Source organism: Vigna unguiculata, chromosome 8 (assembly GCF_004118075.2).
Source record: "Vigna unguiculata cultivar IT97K-499-35 chromosome 8, ASM411807v1, whole genome shotgun sequence".
Classification (NCBI taxonomy): Eukaryota; Viridiplantae; Streptophyta; class Magnoliopsida; order Fabales; family Fabaceae; genus Vigna; species Vigna unguiculata.
In genome coordinates, this window is record NC_040286.1 from 37,050,720 (window position 1) to 37,077,260 (window position 26,541).

Consider the following 26,541-nt stretch of genomic DNA (forward strand, 5'->3'; position numbering starts at 1 on the left):
ATTTTTGTAATACGAATTTAAAGTATTTGAAACGACTATGTAAGTTTATCATATTCGAAAATACTCAGTGATTTAATAGAAAATAATTCAAAATTATAATATTTAATAAAAAATAATAAAATTTAGATAAAGAGAAGTTAATCAACTATAGTTTGTTTTTCTATAATAATTTATCTGCATACTTAAACCTTTTTTTTTGTTAAAAATTGTTTTCATGTATTAGCATCATGTTTTTCTTGGCTTTGAATATTAGACTTAAATTATAATTTTAGTTAGTTATATAGAAATTATTATTTATTATGTTAAGAATTTATTATCTCCAACTTTGATCATTGCTGAAAATATTTTTTACATTGATTAAAAGTGCAAAGATAATTTTATATACCTGAAACTATACCTGATACAAATCATCATGCTGATATTAATACGAAAGTGTTGTCTCCTCCAGTAATACCTGACTTCTTAAAGTGTACAAATATTTATAGTATTAAGAAATCAACTAAAGTCGTTAGTTTTTTTTTATTTATTTACGAAATATTATTTGCTGCTAATAAAAAAGCATATGTTAACGAATAATTAACAAGAATGACAATCCTTCAGACAAAAGAAATATTGCTTATTAAAAAAAACAATCAATTTAATTGTAGATGTTTTGATATGCATGCAATAAGTAAATACATGACAGATTATTATAAAAGATAATTTAACTTTAAATTTGAAGGTTAAACATAGAGAGAACACAAACTTGCTAGATTTATAAACTTTGAAATACTCTTAAGATAAGGAAAGGAAAAAAAAACATATTAATTATCACATTTGCATGAACCGATTTATTCTTTGATGAATCCTCGACACAGTGTTCCTTTTCAGCATCTAATACAGTCAACCACCAAACATTCTCACAAGCGATTTTGGCTGTCCCATAAAAAACATAAAACTTCCAATCCCCACTCCAAATACTGTTCCACAACCATATCCTATAGCTACTGCTTTCCAACCAAATCCAAATTTCTCTTCTCTCCACAAGCTTTGCGAAAGTGGAGGATCTTCATCACGCTTTTGGCCGCATTTCATTGTCAATGGATCCCCACATAGGCCCAAGTTTCCCTTATAGGAATCATTCGAAAAAGAATCAAACTGCTTTCCTCTGGGTATTTCTCCCACAAGATGATTATAGGAAAGATTCACTACTTCAAGAAATTTCATATTCAGGAATTCTGCAGGAATCCTACCGGTGAGCATATTTGAAGAGAGATCCAAAGACTCCAATATTGTCAAATTTCCCATGGATTGGGGAATAGGACCACTGAGTCTGTTGTGGGAGAGGTTAAGTCCTGTGAGTGCTTGAAGCTCTCCAATTACTTTTGGAATCTCTCCTTCAAATTTGTTTCCTGATAAATCAATGCTCACAAAATTTATTGGAATTTTTTTGAATGGCACACTCGTGCATTTCGTTGTTACAGTAGTAGGTGGATAAAATGTTACAAAATTGTATTCCCATTGCATGTATGGCTGTGGAAGGCCAACCCCCTCATCTTGAACAACACTTTTCATGGATTCAAAACTTTGTATGTAGTATTCTGGAATTGGGCCGCTGAAGTTGTTGGATGAGATATCAAAAATATTTAAACTTGGAAATCCATACTTGGTGGCAATTGGACCGTGCAACTTATTAGCCCGCAAAATCAATATTTTCAAATCCGGTAGAGTTTGAAGCCAATGGGGAAATGTATCTTCTATTTGATTATTGCCAAGATTTAAAACCACCAGATGCATGCAGTTGGACAAAGATTCTGGCAAAGGGCCTTCAAATCGGTTGTCATTGAGATTCAGACTGAGGAGATAGTTGTTTGCAAAGGTATTTGGTAAAGTTCCATTAAGTCTGTTGCTTTCTAGACTCAAAACGGAAAGGAATGGTGAACTCACAAGAAGGCATTGTGGAATGGTGCCTGTCAACTTGTTGTTGGACAACACGAGAATCTGAAGTGAACTTGCATTACAAATTGACGAAGAGATAGCACCAGTGAGTAAATTCAAACTTAGATCAAGATATCCGAGTTTGTAGTTCCTAGAGAATTGGTCCACTGGTGTTGTCAAAAAGTTTCGGTGTAGGTTTACATCAATTAAAGAATCCATTTCATGCAACCAATTCGGCACTCTTCCATTCAATTTGTTGTCGGACAAATCGAGATATTTCAAAACTGGGATTTTTTTTCTAGATAATTTTGGAAATTCGGTTAAACCCATGGAAGACAAGCCCAAAGCCCATAGGCAGGAAAAACGATAATTATCGCTTGATTCAAATTTTAGTGATAATTGACCTAAATTTGAAAGGTAAAGATATTCCAGATTTTGGAACTTGGAGAAGAGTGAAAAATTTACAGAACCACTGAAGTTGTTCGATGAGAGAGATAAGTGAGTAAGGTTGACAAGGTTGAAAAATGATTCTGAAAAATTGCCCTGTAGCTTGTTGTCATCCAAATGTAGACTCCGCAAGGAATATGATGAGATTGCAGGTATACGCCCCGTGAACTGATTACTCGATAGATATAAATACTCCAACGATGGCAAAGAGAAACACCAAGAAGGAATTGTACCATTTAGCAAGTTGTGAGTCAACCTTAATGTAGTTAGATTTGAAAACCCAGTTATTTTATTGGGCAGAGGTCCCTCTAATCTGTTATGAGATATATCCAAGTAAATGAGGTGTAGAAGATTTGAAATTGTTGATGGCAGCTCACCTTGGATATTGTTAACCCTCAAATCTAATTCTTCAAATTTGTTTGCCTGATGAAATACATTCGGTATTTGACCACTGAGATGATTATAAGAGAGAAGCAGAATATTTAGACGTGGAAGGGTTAAGAGAGAGGGTGGAATTGAACCGTTGATGTAGTTGATTGAGAGGTCCAATAAAGTAAGATGTGTGAGGTTAGAGAAAGAAGGAGGGATTGGCCCATAGAGTTCACAATTAGATATTTCTAAGACATTGAGAGAAGCTGAACTACAACTCAGGTCCGTAAGTTGGCCATCAAGGTAAGAATTACCTGATAGATCTAGGTGTTGCAGATTTGGCAAAAGAAGAATGTCAACTGTCAACTTTCCCGTTAAGCCAGTTCCTCTAAGACTAAGAGTGATCAAAGAGGAAGACAAATTGAGTGACCTCATTGAAGTTGATGACAAATCATTATAATCCAAAACTAGCACCCTTAAACCGGTTGCATTTTGGAGCATCCTCTTCCATGTGCCTTCTTCCCATTTTAACCTAAACTCATCAGAGAGATCAAGTGATTGTAATTTGGAAAGATGTGAGATTCGGGGAGGAATTTCACCTTCAAAGTTTGAAGAAGACAAGTTCAGGTGTGTAACGCTCACAAGGTCACCTATGGTAGATGGAATTTGAGAGCTGGAGAAGTTGTTGAAAGCAAGGTTGAGTGATTGCATATGAGAAAGACTGAAAAGGGTACTGTTTGCAGTGATTTGACCTTGAAGCCCAGCGCATGGAAGGTCTAAGGCAATGACATGACCAGAAATGGGGTGACAGGTCACTCCAGACCAAGAGCAGCAATCTGTTCCATTTTCCCATGTTCCAATGGTTGGATAAACCTCATGGCAGTTATAAGCATAATTATTAATGGTTAAGGAGGCCTTGAAGTGAAGCAATGCAAGGTTGTCATGGGGGTCACACAAGGAATGTGAGAATGAAAAATGAAAGAGCAGCAACACAGGAAACAACCACCCCATTTCCATGCATTATTTCATTCTAACTTCTCTGCACTCTACAGTGGTCACACAGACTTAGAATGAAGGGAAATACTTTGAGAGATAAGAAATTAAAAATGAATATTTATAGCCAAATTGAAAAGTTGAGAGAAGTTTTTTGTGGGTAAATTTAAGCTTTGATTGTGGTCCACGGCACCCCGGTTCATTCTATTGTCCGCCACTGGGCACGTGAAAGGTCTGAGAAATTAAGAGTTTGTGTATCTCTAACTATCATGTCTGACCAATAGTATGAAATTTCCACCCCATCCTTTACGTATACTGTTACTCATATTGACTTGGAAGTCATTGTGGGTCAAAGACGTCATAGATATGCTCTCTTATTATTCAGTAATGAAATTGAATTTAGGCTTTTTATTTCTGCAACTATTAAGTTAAACATACTTATTTCTTAATTATCTATGCAGATTACAATTCATGGTCATGACCATTAAAAAACATCTCTTATCTTCAATAAATGATCAACAAAAGCATAATATTACATTATTTCTTATCAATCATTTTAGATTAAATACTTAGAAATTCCCAATTTATCTTAATACTGGTAAGAATGTTCATCACAATATATGGCATGACTCAAAGGTTTAGATTGATTAAGTTTTCATTTTACACAAAGTAATTGAATGATCCATGATAAAAAGTTCTCATACTCTACATGAGATCATGTACATTCATAAACAAGGAAACAAATGTGAAAAGGAAAAGAAAAATTTCTGTGCCAAAACTTATGAGGTTTAGGAGGTTAAGAAGGAATACTTCTCTTCCATTCTGTTGCTTCATGATCAATCAAAATAACAAAAATTCTGTTCATGGAGTTATTAATCTTACAGAGTCTTTCCTCTGTTTTTCTACTTTTAATTCCTTTTTTGGGTGGAAAATTCAGTCTGGAATTAATTTTCCCATTTTTTCTATAACTTCTCCCTGCTTCTTCCCATCATTAAAAGATATAACTATGGCATGATGTTGTCACTATATCCCATTTCCCTATTACAAAATACCAAAAATAAGGAACAAAATAACATAAAAATGGGTGTGGTGGCACAGGTTTGAAGGAAGATTGAGTAGATATCAAGAAAACCAAAGAAAATGAAAAACGTAATAAAGGATAATACGTCCAATTCAATGTACAGTCATTACAGTGTACTTGCAGGGTTAGATTTGCATTGAAATTACTTGATCCAATGATCAAAACATCTTATGGTTGTGTATACAGATTCCAGATATGATTTCAGCAAAATAATGTAACATAAAAGCTTACTATACCATTACCAAATAACATGCTTACATCAATTTATATGATGCATTTAGAATCCGTTTGTAACTTGATATGCATCATTCTATTTGTTGCGTGGAAGCACCAGTCAGGTACATTTTCTATATAAAAATCACAATTCATGTAATCCTCCACATTTTCATCATTACCTAGAAACTTTTTCTGCGTTTCAATGTCTTTTAGTGATCATGGATTTCTCAAAACTGGACTTGGAGTTCATGGTATACTCAGCAACAAGCTGAGCAAAAGATGATGACTTGTTCTCTAGCAATACAATTGTGAAGAGTGCAATATAACAGCTCAACTAGCTGCAGATCTTGTATATGAACCTCGCCATTTGAGGGCCAAGTATACCGAAGTATTCTTTCCACTGATATAATTTTATTCTCCATCTTGCACAGATTTGGTATCATCCAAGCTTGTATCTCGTTCATACCTGATTGGAATAACACACCTGGATCTATGAATCCCACTGGAATAGATATTAAAAATATTAAGGAAAATACGATAAGAGACGACATGTCTAATGGCACCAGCAATGTTGAACTTTGGCCGAGAATACCCATAACTCACTTTCATATTTGTTTCCTGAAATCTCGATTGCTAATCAGAGCTTCTAATGGTTGAGGTACCAGAAATTGTTTCAGAAAAGTGTTGAATGATTGGTGCTTTGCAGAGATATATTCTATAGAATAAGCCAAAAGAAAAGAGAATACCAAGCCATTGCATCAAAATGCAGAAACTATGTGTTTACTGATGAAGATGCATGATTATGCAGAAGCAGATACTTTGCAGATCTAAGATGAAGCAATTGGAAATGTTGTGGCGCATGGAGGATGCTATAGAAAGAGAGATGGTTCAAGTTAGTGACCAAAAAGAATTAGATGAATAGTATAACAATAGGAACATTGCATACATATTTTCATATTTCATATCTGTAGGTGAACTTCACATTTCATATATTATTATAAAAATAATTACTCATTATCTTAGTTGAGATAATTCAATTTCATTAAAATACTTTCATTACCCTCCGTATTATTTTTTTATTTTATTTCAAATTTGATTTAAATAGTTGATAATATAATATGAAAATATAATAATTGAAAGTGAAATTTTAATTAAAACAATACATATATAAATAAAATTTTAAAATTAATTAGAAACTAAGATTATACTAATTCTAAAATATTTTTATAAGTAAGATTAAAGTTAAAATTTATATAAAAATAAGTTTAATTACTCGGATGGTACCCACTTTGGTATAAGTGTGTCAATTTGGTCCTCACTTTTAAAAAAGTGTCAAATGCATTCCAACATTTGAAAAAGTGCATCAATTAGGTCCATTTGAGACGGGTTAGTCAACGTGCCACGTGTCAGTTTCTGGTTTTTTTAATTTTTTTAAATTTTTTTTAAATTTTTCCAAAAAAAAAAATGCCATGTGTCAGGTCTCTATGTATAATACGTGGCATTGTCAGTGCCACGTGTCAGTGTCATTATCAGATGTCATTGTTTTGATTTCAATTTAGTCCCCATGTATGTCTTTTTGTTTCAATGTAGTACCTACTTATGTGTATCTGATTCAATCTTGACCTACTTTTTTTTAATAATTAAAATCCCTTTTTTATAAAATTAAAAGTGATTAAGTATAAAAATTTTACAAAAATGAAGTATTTGATATTTATATTAAAATTTAGTGGTAAAAATCATTTTATTAAGTCATTTTTAATAAAAAAAAATAGTATAACATTCAAACAAATAGAAATTTTAGTTTAAAATTAGTAAGAGAGAATATTGTTCTATTTTGAGTTAAAAAAATAATAATTAACAAAATATGAGTACTTAATAAAAAGGTAATTAAAAAAGGAATATGTTTATTTTTCGTTTCTATTAACTACTAATAATTTACCAAAAATATAATTTAGTAAGTTATTGTAATAGGAATTTAAAGTAGACTTAAATACCTTTGTTGTCCTCATTTTCGTAGTGTTTGTTGCGGATGGTCATCATTTTGACAGAATGTTTAAAATAGTCCTCATTTTTATCAAATGTTTAAAATGGTCCTCATTTTCGCAATTCGTATTTTATTTGGTCATTTTCTGTGACGCCATTTAAGTCAGTAACAGAGCACTGTATAGGTGGCACTGTTTGTATTACATTGCATTAGGATGTGTTACGTGTACTGTACAGATGGTTTTGTTACTGATTTAAACGGCGTCACAGAAAATGACCAAATAAATAATATACGAATTGCGAAAATGAGGACCATTTTAAACATTCGATAAAAATGAGGACCATTTTAAACATTTTGTCAAAATGAGGACCATTCACAACAAACATTACGAAAATAAGGACGAAAAAGGTATTTAAACCTTTAAAGTATTTGAAACGACTTTGTAAATTTATCATATTCAAAAATACTCAACAGTTTTATAAAAAACTAACAAACACACAATTGTTGTTGTATTTTTTAATTTTTATAAAAATTTGAGTTAAGATAAATACAAAATATAGAATTAATTTTTAAAATAGTCATTAAATATAAAATTTGAAAAATAAAATATGTAAATTTTGAAAATAATTGTTAAAGACAAAATAGATTTTTAAAATAATAGTTAAAGACAAACTATTTATAAAATACTTAATTTTTAAAATAATAATTAAGAATAAAGCTGGAATAACAAAACGTGAACACAAATTTTTTTTTTTATATATTGTTGTAAATAGTTCAAAATTATAATATTTAATAAAAAATAATAAAATTTAGAAAAAGAGAAGTCGATTAACTATAGTTTGTTTTTCTAAAATAATTTATCTGCATATTTAAACTAATTTTTTGTTAAAAATTATTTTCATGTATTAACATCTTTTTTTCTTGGCTTTGAATAATAAACTTAAAATTATGACTTTTATTTAGTTTAATAGAAATTATTTAAATATTTTGTTACGAATTCATTATACTTTTCCAGTTTTGATCATTGCAGCAAATGCTTTTTACATTAGTTAAAACTGAAAAGATAATTTTATATACGTGAAACTATACCTGATACAAAACATCGTACTGATATTAATACGAAAGTGTTGTCTCCTCCAGTAATACCTAATACCTTACTTCTTAAAGTGTAGAAATATTTATAGTATTAAGAAATCAATTAAAGCCGTTTCATTTTTTTTTAATTTACGAAATATTATTTGCTGCTAATAAAAAACACATGTTAACCAATAATTAACAAGAATGTGACAATCCTTCAGACTGAACAAATATTGCTTATTTATAAAAAAAAACAATCAATTTAATTGTAGATGGTTTGATATGCATGCAATAAGTAAATACATGAAAGATTATTATAAAGGATAATTTAACTTTAAATATGAAGGTTAAACGTAGAGAGAACACAAACTTGCTAGATTTAAAAACTTTGAAATACTCTTAGGACAAGGAAAAGAAAACAACATATTAAGTATCACATTTGCATGAACCCATTTATTCTTTGATGAGTCCTCCACACAGTGTTCCTTTTCAGCTTCTAACACAGTCAATGTTGGGAATAGTCCAAGTGTGAATCAAAGTCCCACATTGGATAGAAAAGATAAAGTTAAACACTATATAAGAATAAAGACCCATAACAACATTGCCTTAAGGTTTTGGTGTAAAAGTGGTGTCTAAAGTCTTATATGTGTAAGACTAATGTCATATAACCATATAGAACCATAATCTCTCAATATCCATAAAACATGCCTATAACTATAACCCATATCATATATGAAAAAAATATAACATATCAGTCAACCACCAAACATTCTCACAAGCCATTTTGGCTTTCCCATGACAAACATAAAACTTCCAATCCCCACTCCAAATACTGTTCCACACCCATATCCTATAGCCACTGCTTCCCAACCAAATCCAAATTTCTCTTCTCTCCACAAGCTTTGCGAAAGTGGAGGATCTTCATCACGCTTTTGGCCGCATTTCATTGTCAATGGATCCCCACATAGGCCCAAGTTTCCCTTATAGGAATCATTCGAAAAAGAATCAAACTGCTTTCCTCTGGGTATTTCTCCCACAAGATGATCCCATGGATTGGAGAATAGGACAACTGAGTCTGTTGTGGGAGAGGTTGAGTCCTCTGAGTGCTTGAAGCTCTCCAATTACTTTTGGAATCTCTCCTTCAAATTTGTTTCCTGATAAATCAATGATCACAAAATCTATTGGAATTTTTTTGAATGGCACACTCCTGCCTTTTGTTGTCACTGTCGTAGGTGGATAAATCATTCCAGAAAAGCCTGGCTGTTCCATGTACTGTGGTGAATTGCCAATCACCAGATATTGAACATTCTTCATGGATTCATAACTTTGTATGTAGTCTTCTGGAATTGGGCCGCTGAAGTTGTTGGATGAGATATAAAAAATATATAAACTGGGAAATCCATGCTTGGTCTTGAACATGGCAATTGGACCGTGCAACTTATTAGCCCGCAAAATCAATATTTTCAAATATGGTAGAGTTTGATGCCAATGGGGAAATGTATCTTCCAGTTCATTGTTGCCAAGATTTAAAACCGTCAGTTGCATGCAGTTGGACAATGATTCTGGCAAACCACCTTGAAATCGGTTGTCATTGAGATTCAGAGTCATGAGATAGTTGTTTGCAAAGGTATTTGGTAAAGTTCCATTAAGTCTGTTGCTTTCTAGATTCAAAACGTAAAGGTATTTTGAACTCCCAAGGCATTGTGGAATGCTACCTGACAACTTCTTGTTGGACAACACGAGAATGTTAAGGGTAGTTGCATTACAAATTGACGAAGAGATAGCACCAGTGAGTAAATTGAAACTTAGATCAAGAGATACGAGTTTGGGGTTCCTAGAGAATTGGTCCACTCCTGTTGTCAAAAAGTTTCGGTCTAGGCTTACATATTTTAAAGAATCCATTTCATGCAACCAATTGGGCACTTTTCCATTCAACTTGTTGTCCGACAAAATGAGATATAGCAAAGCTGGGGTTTTTCTTGATAATTTTGGAAATTCAGTCAAACCCATGGAAGACAAGTCCAACTCCTGCAAGCGGGAGAAACTATAATTGACGTTTGATTCAAAGTTTAGTGATAATTCACTTAAATTTGAAAGGCTAAGAATTTGTAGATTTTGGAACTTGGAGAAGAGTGAAAAATTGACAGAACCACTGAAGTTGTTGCATGACAGATACAACTCAGTAAGGTTGAGAAGGTTAAAAATTGATTCTGAAATATTGCCCTGCAGCTTGTTGCCATCAAGAATTAGACTCTGTAAGGAATATGAGGAGATTGCAGGTATACGCCCGATAAACTGATTATCTGATAGAACTAATTCTTCCAACGATGGCAAAGAGAAACACCAAGAAGGAATTGTACCATTTAGCAAGTTGTGAGTCAACCTTAATGTAGTTAGGGTGTGTTTCTTTAATAGGATATATATATATATATATATATATATATATATATATATATATATATATATATATATATATATATATATATATATATATATATATATATATATATATATATATATGTATGGGGAAGAGTGTAAAGATGAATTTTTGTAAATTTGGGTGAACGAATTTTTGTATTTTTTTGAGTAGATTTAGAGAATAAAGTGAGTAGATTTGGAGATAAATTTTATGAATGTTAGTGAAAGATTTGATTGATGTGATAAATAAAATAAATTGTAAAAATAGATATAATTAGAAAATTACCAAAATACCCTTGATGAAAATAAAATGATTTTGTAAATTGATGTTATAAAAATAATTATAATTAATTAATACGAATTAAAAAATTTTTAAAATTATATAAAATTTTAAAATAAATTATATAATTAAATTTTTAAAAATTATATAATTAAATTTTAAACTAAAGTTAAAAAAATAAAAAAAAAATAAAAAAAGTAAAGAAAAAGGTCAATATATATATATATATATATATATATATATATATATATAAAATATTAAAATTATATAAAATTTTAAAATAAATTATATAATTAAATTTTTAAAAATTATATAATTAAATTTTAAACTAAAGTTAAAAAATTAAAAAAAAATAAAAAAAAGTAAAGAAAAGGTCAATATATATATATATATATATATATATATATATATATATATATATATATATATATATATATATATATATATAACCATGACATCGGTGTCGTAACCGGTGTCACCCCCTTTGAAAACAAGGCACCGATTACGTACATAACCTGTGTCATCCCTCTCTCTGAAATTCACAACACCAGTGCCACACCGGTGCCATCCCAGTCACCCTCACCACCCCTGCAAGACCTGCCACACCGGTGCCATCCCAATTCCCTCACCACCCCTGCAACACCTGCCACACCGGTGCCATCCCACTCCCCATCACCACCCCTGCAACACCTGCCACACCGGTGCCATCCCACTCCCCCTTCACCACCCTTGCAACACCTCCAACACCACTCACGCCACCACCGCAACACCAATCACAGCACCACCACAACACCTCTCACGACCACCACCACACCGCAAAGAACCTCATCTTCCTTCCCTTCGCATTCAACAATCACAGTAACTCACCTTACGGATGACCTTTTGCTTCACAAAACCAAACAACCAAAGAAACGAGGGTAATATAGTAAAGTCTTCAATAATACTCGCTAATCTTCTGCTTCTATAGTGGATGAAAAAATTTGTGCATCCCTCAAATCAACCCTCGCTTATTGGCCCTAATCAGTGCAATGGAACACAATTTCAAAATGAATCCGTGCTCCCTTATTCTGTTGAATAGTGACATACACTCAAGAGAACAGGCCCTTAGAGTGATCAAAGAGGAGGACAAATTAAGTGAGCTCATTGAAGTTGATGACAAATTTAGTGATCAAAGAGGAGGACAAATTGAGTGAGCTCATTGAAGTTGATGACAAATTTGATTAAAATTACTAAATTCACGTATTTCAAAATATGAAGAACTAAATTAGTCTAAAGTTTCAAAATGAAAAAATTTCAAAATTCACTTAAAATGAAGCGACCAAAAATATATTTAACCCTTTGAAATATATAAAAACATTTAGAAACGTACTATTGTTAATTAAAAAAAGAAAATTTACACTTACTTTACTAAAAAAAGAGAATGATTATATATATATATATATATATATATATATGTATATATATATATATATATATATATATATATATATATATATATGAGATTAATGAATATTTTTTTTCCGGACTCATAGTTAATTATTTAAAAAAAATCTTATTTATATATTACTTTTCGATGTTTCACCGATTACTAAAAAACTACTCAAGTAGAAATAGATTTTATAAGAGATAATTATTTATTTTATTATTAAAAAGTTTGAGTTATAAATAGAAATTTAGTTAATAAATTTCATTTTATAAAAATTATTATTTTTCTAAAAAAGTAGAAAAATAAAATAAAAAAATTATTTACATTATTTATAAATTTTTAGTTCATCTACTTGCTTGTTTAAACATAGGAAAATACGTCATAGAAATCTTTTTGTAGAGTGATATAGATCTATTATATTAAAATTTCAAATAATGTAAATTAATTTTTTATCATTCTTTTAAGTTGTATTCGCGATTGTGTTGAACGTGGGGATTGTTGGTGTTGAACATGTCATCTAAGGGCTTAATATGAAATTTTGTTCTGTTAGAAAGGTTAGAATGTGATTAAATATTTCATTTTATGGAAAGATATTTCATTTTATGGACAACATAGTTTCTGTAGCCAAATATTTATTTAACAAAATCTGTAGAACTTCCGATGAATTAGAACCGTTAAAATAGATTAAAACCTATAAATCAATTCCACCTATCATGAGTTTGAGTTGAACTAAAATGTTTTATAAATTTTATTACGGACCAAAAACGAACATAACCAACTCTAACATATTTTTATCAGTAAAATTAAAATGAAAATTTTATATAAAATTAATACTGTAATGTGTTTATTTATTTTTATTTTGTATTCATTAACTAATAAATTTTTCAAAAAATATAATGCAGTAACTCATTTTAACAACGTTTAGCTATCGATCGTCAACTTTTAATCATTAATTAAACATAACCAACAATATTGACTCATATAATTTTTGTAAAAGACTTTACGATCAATATTTCAAATTTTGAAACGAATTTATATAATAAGAATTTAAAGTATTAGAAACGACTTTATAAATTTATGAGATTTGAAAATACTCAACGATTTTATAGGAAAACGTTCAAAATTATAATATTTAATAAAAAAAAATGACCAAATTTAGACGAAGAGAAGTCACTCAATTTTAGTTTGTTATTCTAAAAATATTTATCTACATATTTAAGTTATTTTTTTGTTAAAAATTATTTTTATGTATTAAAATTTCTCCTTTTTCTCGGCTTTCAATAATAAATTAAAATTATATATATTTCTATTTATAAATATAAAAATTATTCATTTAATTAGTCATTTATTTAAAATTTATTTTAATTTGTCTACTTTGATCGGTGCAGAAAATACTTTTTAGATTGATTAAAATAGGAAGGATAATTTTTTATGCGTCAAACTATACATGATATAACATATTGATATTATTAAAAAAGTGTTATCTCCCCCGGTAATCCTACACTTCTTGAATCTTCTTTTTTTTCATTTATGAAACTGCTAATAAAAATATATGTTAACGAAATAATTAACAAAAATGACAATCCTTCAGACAAAACAAATATTGCATATAAGAAAACAATACATTTAATTATAGATGTTTTGATAGGCATGCAGTTAGTAAATAAATGAAAGATTATTATACAGGATAATTTAACTTTAAATTTTAAGCTTAAACGTAAAGAAAAACACAAACTCGGTAGATTTATAAACTTTGAAACACTCTTACAAATTTACCACAATTAAGACATGAGAAAAGAAAACAACATAACACATTTGCGTGTGAGCTGATCTGAGTCCTCCTCACACCGTTCATTTTGAGCATCTAATAAAGTTAACCCCCAAACATTCTCACAAGCCATTTTGGCTTTCCCATGAAAAACATAAAACTTCCAATCCCCACTCCAAATACTGTTCCACAACCATATCCTATAGCCACTGCTTTCCAACCAAATCCAAATCTCTCTTCTCTCTGCAAGCTTTGTGAATATGGATGATGCTGATCATGCTGATCATGCTTCTGGTTGCATTTCATTGACAATGGATCTCCACATAAGCCCAAGTTTTCCTTATAGGAATCATTCGAAAAAGAATCAAACTGCTTTCCTCTGGGTATTTCTCCCTCAAGATGATTATAGGAAAGATTCAGTACTTCAAGAAACTTCATATCCACCAATTCTGTAGGAATCCTACCAGTGAGCATATTTGAAGAGAGATCCAAAGATTCCAACATTGTCAAATTTCCCATGGATTGGGGAATAGGACCCCCGAGTCTGTTGTGGGAGAGGTTAAGTCCTGTGAGTGCTTGAAGCTCTCCAATTACTTTTGGAATCTCTCCTTCAAATTTGTTTCCTGATAAATCAATGCTCACAAAGTTTATTGGAACTTTTTTGAAGGGCATGCTAATACCTTTTGTTGTTACAGTCATAAGTGTATAAAATGGTTCAATATCAAGTGGGATTTTAATGTATCGCTGTGGAATGCCAACCGCATCGTGTTGAACAACATTCTTCATGAATTCAAAACTTTGTATGTAGTGTTCTGGAACTGGGCCGCTGAAGTTGTTGGATGAGATATCAAAAACATTTAAACTAGAAAATCCATACTTGGTCTTGAATATGGAAATAGGACCGTGCAACTTATTATCCCGCAAAATCAATACTTTCAAAAATGGTAGAGTTTGAAGCCAATGGGGAAATGTATCTTGCAGTTGATTGTTCCCAAGATTTAAAACCTCCAATTGCATGCAGTGGGACAATGATTCTGGCAAAGGACCTTCAAATCGGTTGTCATTGAGATTCAGATTCCAGAGATAATTGTTTGCAAAGGTATTTGGTAAAGTTCCATTAAGTCTGTTGCTTTCTAGACTCAAGTCGGAAAGTTTCGGTAAACTCACAAGGCATTGTGGAATGCTGCCTGTCAACTTGTTGTTGGACAACACGAGTACCTCGAGGGAACTTGCATTACAAATTGACGAAGAGATAGCACCACTCAGTAAATTGAAACTTAGATCAAGATATCCGAGTAGATGGTTCCTAGAGAATTGGTTCACTCCTGTTGTCAAAAAGTTTCGGTCTAGTCTTACATCATATAAATAATCCATTTCATGCAACCAATTCGGCACCTTTCCCTTCAATTTGTTGTCGGACAAATAGAGACGTCGCAAAACTGGGATTTTTCCTGATAATTTTGGAAATTCAGTCAAACCCATAGAAGACAAGTCCAACTCTTGCAAGCTGGAGAAACTATAATTGACGTTTGATTCAAAGTGTAGTGATAATTGACTTAAATTTGAAAGGCCAAGAATTTGTAGATTTTGGAACTTGGAGAAGAGAGAAAAATTGAGAGAACCACTGAAGTTGTTTGATGACAGATATAAGACAGTAAGGTTGACAAGGTTGAAAATTGATTCTGAAATATTGCCCTGCAGCTTGTTGCCATGCAGGATTAGACTCTGTAAGGAATATGAGGAGATTGCAGGTATACGCCCCGTGAACTTATTATAAGATAGATATAATTCTTCCAACGATGGCAAAGAGAAACACCAAGAAGGAATTGTACCATTTAGCAAGTTGGAATTCAAATATAATGTAGTTAGATTTGAAAACCCAGTTATTTTGTTGGGCAGAGGTCCCTCTAATTTGTTACGAGATATATCCAAGAAAATGAGGTGTCGAAGATTTGAAAATGTTGATGGTAGTTCACCTTGGATATAGTTATCTCTCAAAAGCAATTCTTCAAATTTCGATGACTGATGAAATACATTCGGTATTTGACCACTGAGATGATTATAACGGAGACGCAGAATATTTAGATGTGGAAGGGTTAAGAGAGAGGGTGGAATTGAACCGTCGATGTAGTTGTATGAGAGGTCCAATGAAGTAAGATGTGTGAGGTTAGAGAAAGAAGGAGGGATTGGCCCTTGGAGATCACAACTAATCATTTCTAAGACATTGAGAGAAGCTGAAGTACAACTCAGGTCCGGAAGTTGGCCATGAAGATCAGTATTACGTGATAGATATAGGTGTTGCAGATTTGGCAGACAAAGAATGTCATCTGTCAACTTTCCCTTTATCCCGGTTCCTCTAAGACTTAGAGTGATCAAAGAGGAAGACAAATTGAGTGAGCTCATTGAAGTTGATGACAAATTTGTACGATCCAAAACTAGAACCCTTAAATGGGTTGCATTTTGGAGCATCCTCTTCCATGTGCCTTCTTCCCACTTTAACTGAAACTCAAAATCATCAAGTTGAGAGAGATCAAGTGATTGTAATTTGGAAAGATGTGAGATTTGGGGAGGAATTTCACCTTGAAAGTTTGAAGAAGACAAGTTGAGGTGTGTGAGGCTCACAAGGTCACCTATGGTGGATGGAATTTGAGAGTTGGAGAAGTCATTGAAAGCAAGATTGAGTGATTGCATATGAGAAAGACCGAAAAGGGTACTGTTTGCATTGATTTTACCCTGAAGCACAGCACATGCGAGGTCTAAGGCAATGACATGACCAGAAAGGGGGTGACAGGTCACTCCAGACCAAGAGCAGCAATCTGTTCCATTTTCCCATCTTTCTATGCTTCGATAAATCTCATCACAATAATTATACGTAATACTAATGGTTAAGGAGGCCTTGAAGTGAAGCAATGCAAGGTTGTCATGAGGGTGACACAAGGAATGGGAGAATGAAAAATGAAAGAGCAGCAACACAGGAAACAACCACCCCATTTCCATGCATGATTTCATTCTAACTTCTCTGCACTCTACAGTGGTCACAGAGACTTAGAATGAAGGGAAATACTTTGAGAGATCAGAAATTAGAAATGAATATTTATAGTCAAATTGAAATTATTATGTCTGACCCATAGTATGAAATTTCCACCCCATCCTTTACGTATACTGTTACTCATATTGACTTGGAAGTCATTGTGGGTCAAAGACGACACAGATATGCTCTGTTATTATTCATTATTGAAATTTAATTTAGGCTTTTTATTTCTGCAATTATTAAGTTAAACGAACATTTTTGTTTCTACTCGTCTAAAACGTCACCTCCTATTCTGTTTTTATCTTTTCTTAAAAAAATTATATAGGAACTAACAAATACAATAATTTCTTATCTTAATATTTCAGAGATTTTTTTATTTATCATTTTTACATATTACAAAATGCACATAAATTCATATAAATTAATTACAAATAAATAAAAATATTGATACAAGTGAAAAAAGAAGTAAAAACATGCAGTAGAAATTTAGAAATAATAGTTAAAAAAAAGTCTTTAAATTTTAATATATAGAAAGTAATAGAGAGGAAGTGGTAAAGCTGTTCCCAGCACCACTGATGGAGTTGACGTGAAAGTAAATGCCCTTAAAAATTGGACTTTTTCTTTTGATTTTTCATCTTAAAGCATATGTTTTGTATCTTTATCTATAGAAAGTAATATATAGAAAGTAATACAGAGGAAGTGATACAGCTGTGTTTTTTTGACTCTCTCTCATATTTTCAGAAAAGAAGATGAATGTGTTCTACAAAGGCCAAAACTTAGGAGGTTAAAACGGAAGACTTCTCTTCCATTCTGTTGCGTCATGATCAAGCAAAACAACAACAAAAATTTTGTTCCATGGAGTTATTAATCTTACACCGTCTTCTCTCTGTTTTTTCTTACAATTAGGAATGCCAACGGGTGAGATGGGGATGAGTTTCGCTATCCCATTCTCATCTCTATAAAAAAATTCATCTCCATCTCTATACCAAATCTAACTGGTATTAAACTTTTGTCTTCTCTTCATCTCCACCGGGTAACGAGTTTAATCTCATATCTATACTTGTATTCATTTTCTTACTACTTCAATATCAATTTTAACTATTTTTTATAAAATAATAAACAAATTACGATAAAGGAAACATAATATTATCAAATATTCAATATTAGGAGGATGATTATTTATTTTATATCAAATACTTTGAAATAAATTATAATTGTTTATATTTTATACTAGAATACCAAATAAAATTTTATGAGAAACAAAACATTTATTAAATTTGTAAACTGCAAACATTAATGAAACCTAGTTGATAAAATTTAAAAATATTTTTAAAAAAATATAAAAGGAAAACAAATATTCAAAATAAAATATATTTTAAATGTTTTTTACTTCAATTTTTTAAATTCTAATGAATCTCTTTTTTATGCACTAATAAAAATGATAATACATCAACGATTTATCAAAATGACGCAAAGAAAAAATAATAAACATAATAATAAAATTTTGACATAGATCTTGTATCTTTTGAATTCTAATATATGTTGGATGGTGATAAAAAAAATTCATGACAATTACATTAAATTTTTATATTATAGTAAATAAAAGTTATTTACACAATTATAATGAAAAAAATTACAGTATGATTGATAATGAGTTGCAAATAAATTAGATAAAATATATCGAAATAGTATTATACATTATGAACATAAACAACAGGTAAAAATATTAAAAATTAACAAATGTGTGTCTGAGAAACAATTTGAAAGACTATTGAAAGAAATCACACAAAGGAAAACAAATGTATAATTAAGGGTATGATAAGATAAAAATATTTTAGAGATCTAAGAAAACTTTTTAAATACCAATATATATATACTTAATGGTTGAAAAATAACGAAAATTATTTTAACGAATATTTTTTTTTTTAAATAAAACAAAAATTAATAATAATAAGTAAACAAAAATTACAGCTATTTCACTTTTAAAGCACACTGTAGTGTAATAAGAAATATAAGACTAATTGTAATTTTTTTTATCAATCATGTGTATTATTATGATATAATATGAAAATTAAGTTGTTTATGGGTAGTTGGGGAGATGACTTAATGTTGTTTTTGTTTTTTCAATTGACATTTCATTTCAAATTTCTAAATATAATTAAATTACTATATTTGGAATATATAAAAACATTTAGAAGCGTACTATTGTTAATTAAAAGAAGAAAATATACACTTTATGGTAAAGGATGGAAGAGAACGAATTATTATGGGATTAATGAATAATTTTTTTGCGGAATCATAGTTAATTATTTAAAAAAATCTTATTTATATTATTTTTCAATGTTTTACCGATTGCTTAAAAAAATACTCAAGTAAAAATAGTTTTTATAAGAGATAATCATATATTTTATTATTAAAAAGTTTGAGTTATAAATAGAAATTTAGTTAATCAAATTTTATTTTATAAAAATTATTATTTTTTCTAAAAAAGTAAAAAAATATCAAAAATTTATTTACATTCTTTCTAAATTTCTAGTTCATCTGTTTGCTTATTTAAATATCGGATTACGGTGGAAAATCCTTTATGTAGAGTCATATAGATCTATTATATCAAAATCTCAAACAAGGTAAATTCATTTTTTATCATTCTTTAGAGTTGTATTGCATTTGGGGATTGTTGGTGTTGAACATGTCATCTAAGGGCTTAATATGAAATTTTGTTCGGTTAGGAAGGTTAAAGTGTAATTAGATATTTGATCCAAGTATTCTATGGGAAGATAAGTCATTAGATGTTTTAGAGTTTTGATGATTTTAGCTCATAATTCAGGTAAGAGAAGCTACTTACTTAATTTGATTGCTTTATTTTATAATAGTGAGTTTGATTGATTACAGTAATGTAGTTGTGATGAGATTAAATGAGCATTGTTGTAGTTGTTCAATTGTAATATTATTTTTCATTGGTGTAAGCTATATTAATGCGGGATTGAGAAATTACTTAAGAATAAATATATTAGTTTGGACCAATTGGCTAATGTAAACTATTTTTGAATTGATTTGTGCTTATTTTGGCTTGTAAAAAGATAGAAATTACTTATCGGAGTCAATTGAGAAAACTAATATATCTACTAGGTTTCTAATTTTTTGTAAACTCCTTTGGTGAGCCAAACAATCGCTGAGCTAAAATGGAAAATGTGAAATATAGATGTTTCACTCGCTCAGTGTGTCATAACTCGTTGGACGAGTCTAATAAAATGGGCTTCCAGGAACATGGTCGTTAAGTGAAACCAATTGTCACTAGACGAAAAATGTTTTTGAGAAAATGCAAAGAGCCTAAGGTGGTATAGGTCGTTGGGTGAGAGTTTGGCTCGCTACGCAAAAGTGAGTTTTTTTTTCTCGAGTAAATGGTTGTTGGACAAGTAGTTTCACGTTAGACAAATATTTATTTTACAGACTTCATAAAGCTCCCAGTAAACTAAAGTGTCAAAATGAGTTAAAACTTCTAAATCAACCTGGTCCATTACGAATTCAAGTTGAGCTAGACTAAATTTTTTTTATAAATTTTAATATGGACAAAAAACGAACCCGACCAACTCTAAAATATTTTAATCAGTACAACTAAAATTAAAATATTATATAAAATTAATACTGTAATATATTTATTTTTCTTATTTTGTATTCATTAACTACTAATAATTTTAAAAAAGAAAATAATGCAGTAAGTTATTTTGGAAACGTTTAGCTATCAGCTGTCAACTTTTAATCATTAGTTAAACATAACCAACAATATTGAGTCATATAATTTTTGTAAAGGACTTTACCATCAATATTTTAAATTTTGAAACGAATTTATATAATAAGAATTTAAAGTATTTGAAACGACTTTATAAATTTATCATATTTGAAAATACTCAATGATTTTATAGAAAAACGTTCAAAAAATTATAATATTTAGTAAAAAAATGACAATTTAGATGAAGAGAAGTCAATCAACTATAGTTTATTATTCTAAAAATATTTATCTACATATTTAAGCTCTTTTTTATTTTTGCTAAAAATCATTTTCATGTATTAAAATCTTATCGTTTTTCTTGGATTTCAATAATAAATTAAAATTACATATTTTTATTTACAAATATAAAAATTATTCATTTATTTAATTATTTAAAAATTTATTTTAATTTGTCTACTTTGATCAGTGCAGAAAATACTTTTTAGATTGATTAAAATTGGAAAGATAATTTTATATGCGTCAAACTATACCTGATATAACATATTGATATTATTACAAAAGTGTTATCTCTCACGGTAACAATACCTCACTTCTTGTTTTTTTTTTTTCCGGATTTATGAAACTGCTAATAACAATATATGTAACGAAATAATTAACAAAAGTGACAATCCTTCATACAAAACAAATATTGCTTATAAGAAAACAATACATTTAATTATAGATGTTTTGATAGGCATGCAGTTAGTAAATAAACGAAAGATTATTATACAGGATAATTTAACTTTAAATTTTAAGCTTAAACATAAAGAAAAACACAAACTTGGTAGATTTATAAACTTTGAAACACTTACAAATTCACCACAGTTAAGACATCGGAAAAGAAAATAATATATCACATATTCATGAGCTGATTTATGAGTCCTGGACACAGTTCCTTTTGAGCATGTAATAAAGTTAACCCCCAAACATTCTCACAAGCGATCTTGATTTTCCCATGAAAAATATAAAACTTCCAATCCCCACTCCACATACTGTTCCACACCCATATCCAATAGCCACTGGTTTCCAACCAAATCCAAAATTTTCTTCTCTCCACAAGCTTTGTGAAGGTTGAGGATGCTGATCATGCTTCTGGTTGCATTTTATTGATAATGGATCTCCACATAAGTTCAAGTTTTCCTTATAGGAATCATTCGAAAAAGAATCAAACTGCTTTCCTTTGGGTATTTCTCCCTCAAGATGATTATAGGAAAGATTCAGTACTGCAAGAAACTTCATATTCACCAATTCTGTAGGAATCCTACCAGTGAGCATATTTGAAGAGAGATCCAAAGATTCCAACATTGTCAAATTTCCCATGGATTGGGGAATAGGACCACTGAGTCTGTTGTGGGAGAGGTTGAGTCCTCTGAGTGCTTGAAGCTCTCCAATTACTTTTGGAATCTCTCCTTCAAATTTGTTTTCTGATAAATCCATGATCACAAAGTTTGTTGGAATTTTTTTGAATTGCATACTCGTGCCCTTTGTTGTTACAGTCGTAGGTGAATAAAATATTCCAAAAGAGATGAGCCATTCCATGTATTGTTGTGGTGAATTGCCAATCACCAGATATTGAACATTCTTCATGGATTTAAAACTTTGTATGTAGTCTTCTGGAATTGGGCCGCTGAGATTGTTGGATGAGATATCAAAAATATTTAAACTGGGAAATCCATTCTTGGTCTTGAACATGGCAATTGGACCGTGCAACTTATTAGCCCGCAAAATCAATATTTTCAAATCTGGAATAGTTTGAAGCCAATGGGGAAATGTATCTTCCAGTTGATTGTTGCCAAGATTTAAAACCGCCAGATACATGCAGTTGGACAATGATTCTGGCAAAGGACCTTCAAATAGGTTGTCATTGAGATTCAGAATGCTTAGATCGTTGTTTGCAAAGGTATTTGGTAAAGTTCCATCAAGTCTGTTGCTTTCTAGACTCAAGACCCAAAGGAACGGTAAACTCACAAGGCATTGTGGAATGCTGCCTGTCAACTTGTTGTTGGACAACACGAGAGTGTAAAGGGAACTTGCATTACAAATCGACGAAGAGATAGCACCACTGAGTAAATTGAAACTTAGATCAAGATAGTATAGATTGTAGTTCCTAGAGAATTGGTCCACTGGTGTTGTCAAAAAGTTTCGGTCTAGGTATACATATCTCAAAGAATCCATTTCATGCAACCAGTTGGGCACTTTTCCATTCAACTTGTTGTCGGACAAAGAGAGATATAGCAAAGCTGGGGGTTTTCTAGATAATTTTGGAAATTCAGTCAAACCCATAGAAGACAAGTCCAACTCCCGCAAGCGGGAGAAACTATAATTGACGTTTGATTCAAAGTTTAGTGATAATTGACTTAAATTTGAAAGCTTAAGAATTTGTAGATTTTGGAACTTGGAGAAGAGAGAAAAATTGAGAGAACCACTGAAGTTGTTCGATGACAGATGTAAGGCAGTAAGGTTGACAAGGTTGAAAATTGATTCTGAAATATTGCCCTGCAGCTTGTTGCCATGCAGAATTAGACGCTGTAAGGAATATGACGAGATTGCAGGTATACGCCCCGTGAACTGATTATAAAATAGACCTAATTCTTTCAACGATGGCAAAGAGAAACACCAAGAAGGAATTGTACCATTTAGCAAGTTGTGATTCAACCTTAAAGTAGTTAGATTTGAAAACCCAGTTATTTTGTTGGGCAGAGGTCCCTCTAATCTGTTATAAGATATATCCAAGTAAATGAGGTGTTGAAGATTTGAAATTGTTGATGGCAGCTCACCTTGGATATTGTTACGACTCAAATCCAATTCTTCAAATTTGTTTGACTGATGAAATACATTTGGTATTTGACCACTGAGATAATTATAACGGAGACGCAGAAAATTTAGATGTGGAAGGGTTAAGAGAGAGGGTGGAATTGAACCGTTGATGTTGTTGATTGAGAGGTCCAATAAAGTAAGATGTGTGAGGTTAGAGAAAGAAGGAGGGATTGGCCCATAGAGTTCACAATTAGATATTTCTAAGACATTGAGAGAAGCTGAACTACAACTCAGGTCCGGAAGTTGGCCCCGAAGATCATTATTGTCTGATAGATATAGGTGTTGCAGATTTGGCAAACAAAGAATGTCATCTGTCAACTTTTCCTTTATCCCAGTAGTTCTAAGACTTAAGAGTGATCAAAGAGGAAGACAGATTGAGTGACGTCATTGAAGTTGATGACAAATCATTATAATTCAAAACTAGCACCCTTAAATGGGTTGCATTTTGGATCATCCTCTTCCATGTGCCTTCTTCCCACCATAACTTAAACTCATAATAACCATGTTGAGAGAGATCAAGTGATTGTAATTTGGAAAGATGTGAGATTTGGGAAGGAATTTCACCTTGAAAGTTTGAAGAAGACAAGTTGAGGTGTGTGAGGCTCACAAGCTCACCTATGGTGGATGGAATTTGAGAGTTGGAGAAGTCATTGAAAGCAAGATTGAGTGATTGCATATGAGAAAGACCGAAAAGGGTACTGTTTGCATTGATTTTACCCTGAAGCCCAGCACATGCGAGGTCTAAGGCAATGACATGACCAGAAATGGGGTGACAGGTCACTCCAGACCAAGAGCAGCAATCTGTTCCATTTTCCCATATTTTTATGTTTGGATAAACCTCATCACAATTACCATAAAAATAACTAATGGTTAAGGAGGCCTTGAAGTGAAGCAATGCAAGGTAGTCATGGGGGTGACACAAGGAATGGGAGAATGAAAAATGAAAGAGCAGCAACACAGGAAACAACCACCCCATTTCCATTGATGATTTCATTCTAACTTCTCTGCACTCTACACTGGTCACACAGACTTAGAATGAAGGGAAATGATTTGAGAGATAAGAAATTAAAAATGAATATTTATAGCCAAATTCAAAAGTTGAGACAAGGTTTTTTGGGTAAAATTAAGCTTTAGTTGTGGTCCACGACACCCCGGTTCATTCTATTGTTCACCACTGGGCACGTGAAAGGTCTGAGAAATTAAGAGTTTGTGTATCTTTAACTATCATGTCTCACCAATAGTATGAAATTTCCACCCCATCCTTTACGTATACTGTTACTCATATTGACTTGGAAGTCATTGTGTGTCAAAGACGACACATATATGCTCTGTTATTATTCATTATTGAAATTTAATTTAGACTTTTTATTTCTGCAATTATTAAGTTAAACGAACATTTTCTACTCGTCTAAAACGTCACCTCCTCTTCTGTTTATATCTTTTCTTAAAAAAATTATATAGGAACTAACAAATACAATAATTTCTTATCTTAATATTTCAGAGATTTTTTTATTTATCATTTTTACATATCACCAAATCCATATAAATTCATATAAATTAATTACAAATAAATAAAAATATTGATACAAGTGAAAAAAGAAGTAAAAACATTCGGTAGAAATTTAGAAATAATAGTTAAACGAAAACAAAAATCTTTAAATTTTAATATTTAGAAAGAAACAGAGGGAGTATTGAAGCTCTTCTAAGCACCACCGGTGGAATTGACCTGAAAGCAAATGCCCTTAAAAATTGGTCTTTTTCTTTTGATTTTTCATCTTAAAGCATATGTTTTGTATGTTTATCTCAGTGGGGATGCCCACAGGAGATGAGTTGTTTTTAATACCATTTAACGGCTAATATTAGTTTTTGATTAATTCTTGGTAATGTCCATTACAAACATCTCTTATCTTCATTTCCATAATTCAAAGTGGAAAATCAATAAATGCCCCATTTATCTAAATACTGATATGCATGTTCATCACAATAATATGGCATGATTCAAATTATTAGATTGATTAAGTTTTCATTTTTACAAAGTAATTGAATGAGCCTGATATAAGGTCCTCATCCTCTGGATAAGATCCTGATGTAGAAGGAGACAAATGTGAAAAGGGAAAGAAAAAGAAAAGAACAGAAAGAAAGCTATGTGTGGATGGAGGGCTGTGTTTTTTTGACTCTCTCATCTTTTCAGAAAAGAAGATGAATGTGTTCTACAAATGCCAAAACTTAGGAGGTTAAAAAGGAAGACTTCTCTTCCATTCTGTTGCGTCATGATCAATCAAAACAACAACAAAAATTCTGTTCCATGGAGTTATTAATCTTACGTAGTCTTCTCTTTGTTCTTTCTTACAACCCATCCCTGATGTCTACTACTATTACTTCTTGGGTGAAAAATAAATTAGTCTCAAATTATTTTTTTCATTTTTTTCCATTAATCCTTCCTATAATTGGTTAAAGGATAAAACAAGTAAAATATTTACTTTACACTTTTAGAAAAAGGTCTCAAATTCATTTTTTTACTATTAATATTTTTCTACTAAATTAAGTATAAAATTATGTTTAAGACAAGAGGTCTCAAAAAAGTTTTTAGTATTAATATACTTATTAAATTAATTATAACATTATGTATAAGATAAAAGAAGCCTAAAAAACATATTTTACTATTAATATAACTCGATTAAACTAGTTATAGCTTTAAGTTCAAAAATAAAATGTGATTAGATTATTATTAGTTTCTGTTGATTTTTATTGGTATTAAAAGTGATAATTAATGAGTTAAAACTTTTTTTAAACAAAAAAGACGATGTTCTTTTATAATTAATATGGAATCTATTTTTTTCGATCTCTATGTGACTTCTCTTGTCTTTCCTTACTTTTTTTTTTATTTTCTTCCAAGATTTCTTTTTGTTTTTAGAGGTTTTGAAGATTACATTCCTTAAATTTTATGT

The 26,541-nt window shown here is 30.9% G+C and overlaps 2 protein-coding genes and 1 pseudogene across 2 annotated transcripts; all 3 read right to left on the minus strand.

Annotated features, from left to right (window-relative positions):
- Window positions 1-737: 737 nt before the first annotated feature.
- On the minus strand, window positions 738-3,744 carry LOC114195181 (receptor-like protein 54). The gene has a single exon (XM_028085571.1). The coding sequence runs from the start codon at window positions 3,742-3,744 to the stop codon at window positions 883-885; it is 2,862 nt and encodes a 953-aa protein (XP_027941372.1). The 3' UTR covers window positions 738-882.
- A 10,182-nt stretch (window positions 3,745-13,926) lies between these two features.
- On the minus strand, window positions 13,927-16,967 carry LOC114195182 (receptor-like protein 9DC1). Its single transcript, XM_028085572.1, has one exon. It carries the CDS (start codon window positions 16,965-16,967, stop codon window positions 14,082-14,084), a length of 2,886 nt encoding a protein of 961 aa, XP_027941373.1. The 3' UTR covers window positions 13,927-14,081.
- Window positions 16,968-21,691: 4,724 nt separating this feature from the next.
- Window positions 21,692-24,615, minus strand: LOC114193635 (annotated as a pseudogene).
- Window positions 24,616-26,541: the final 1,926 nt, after the last annotated feature.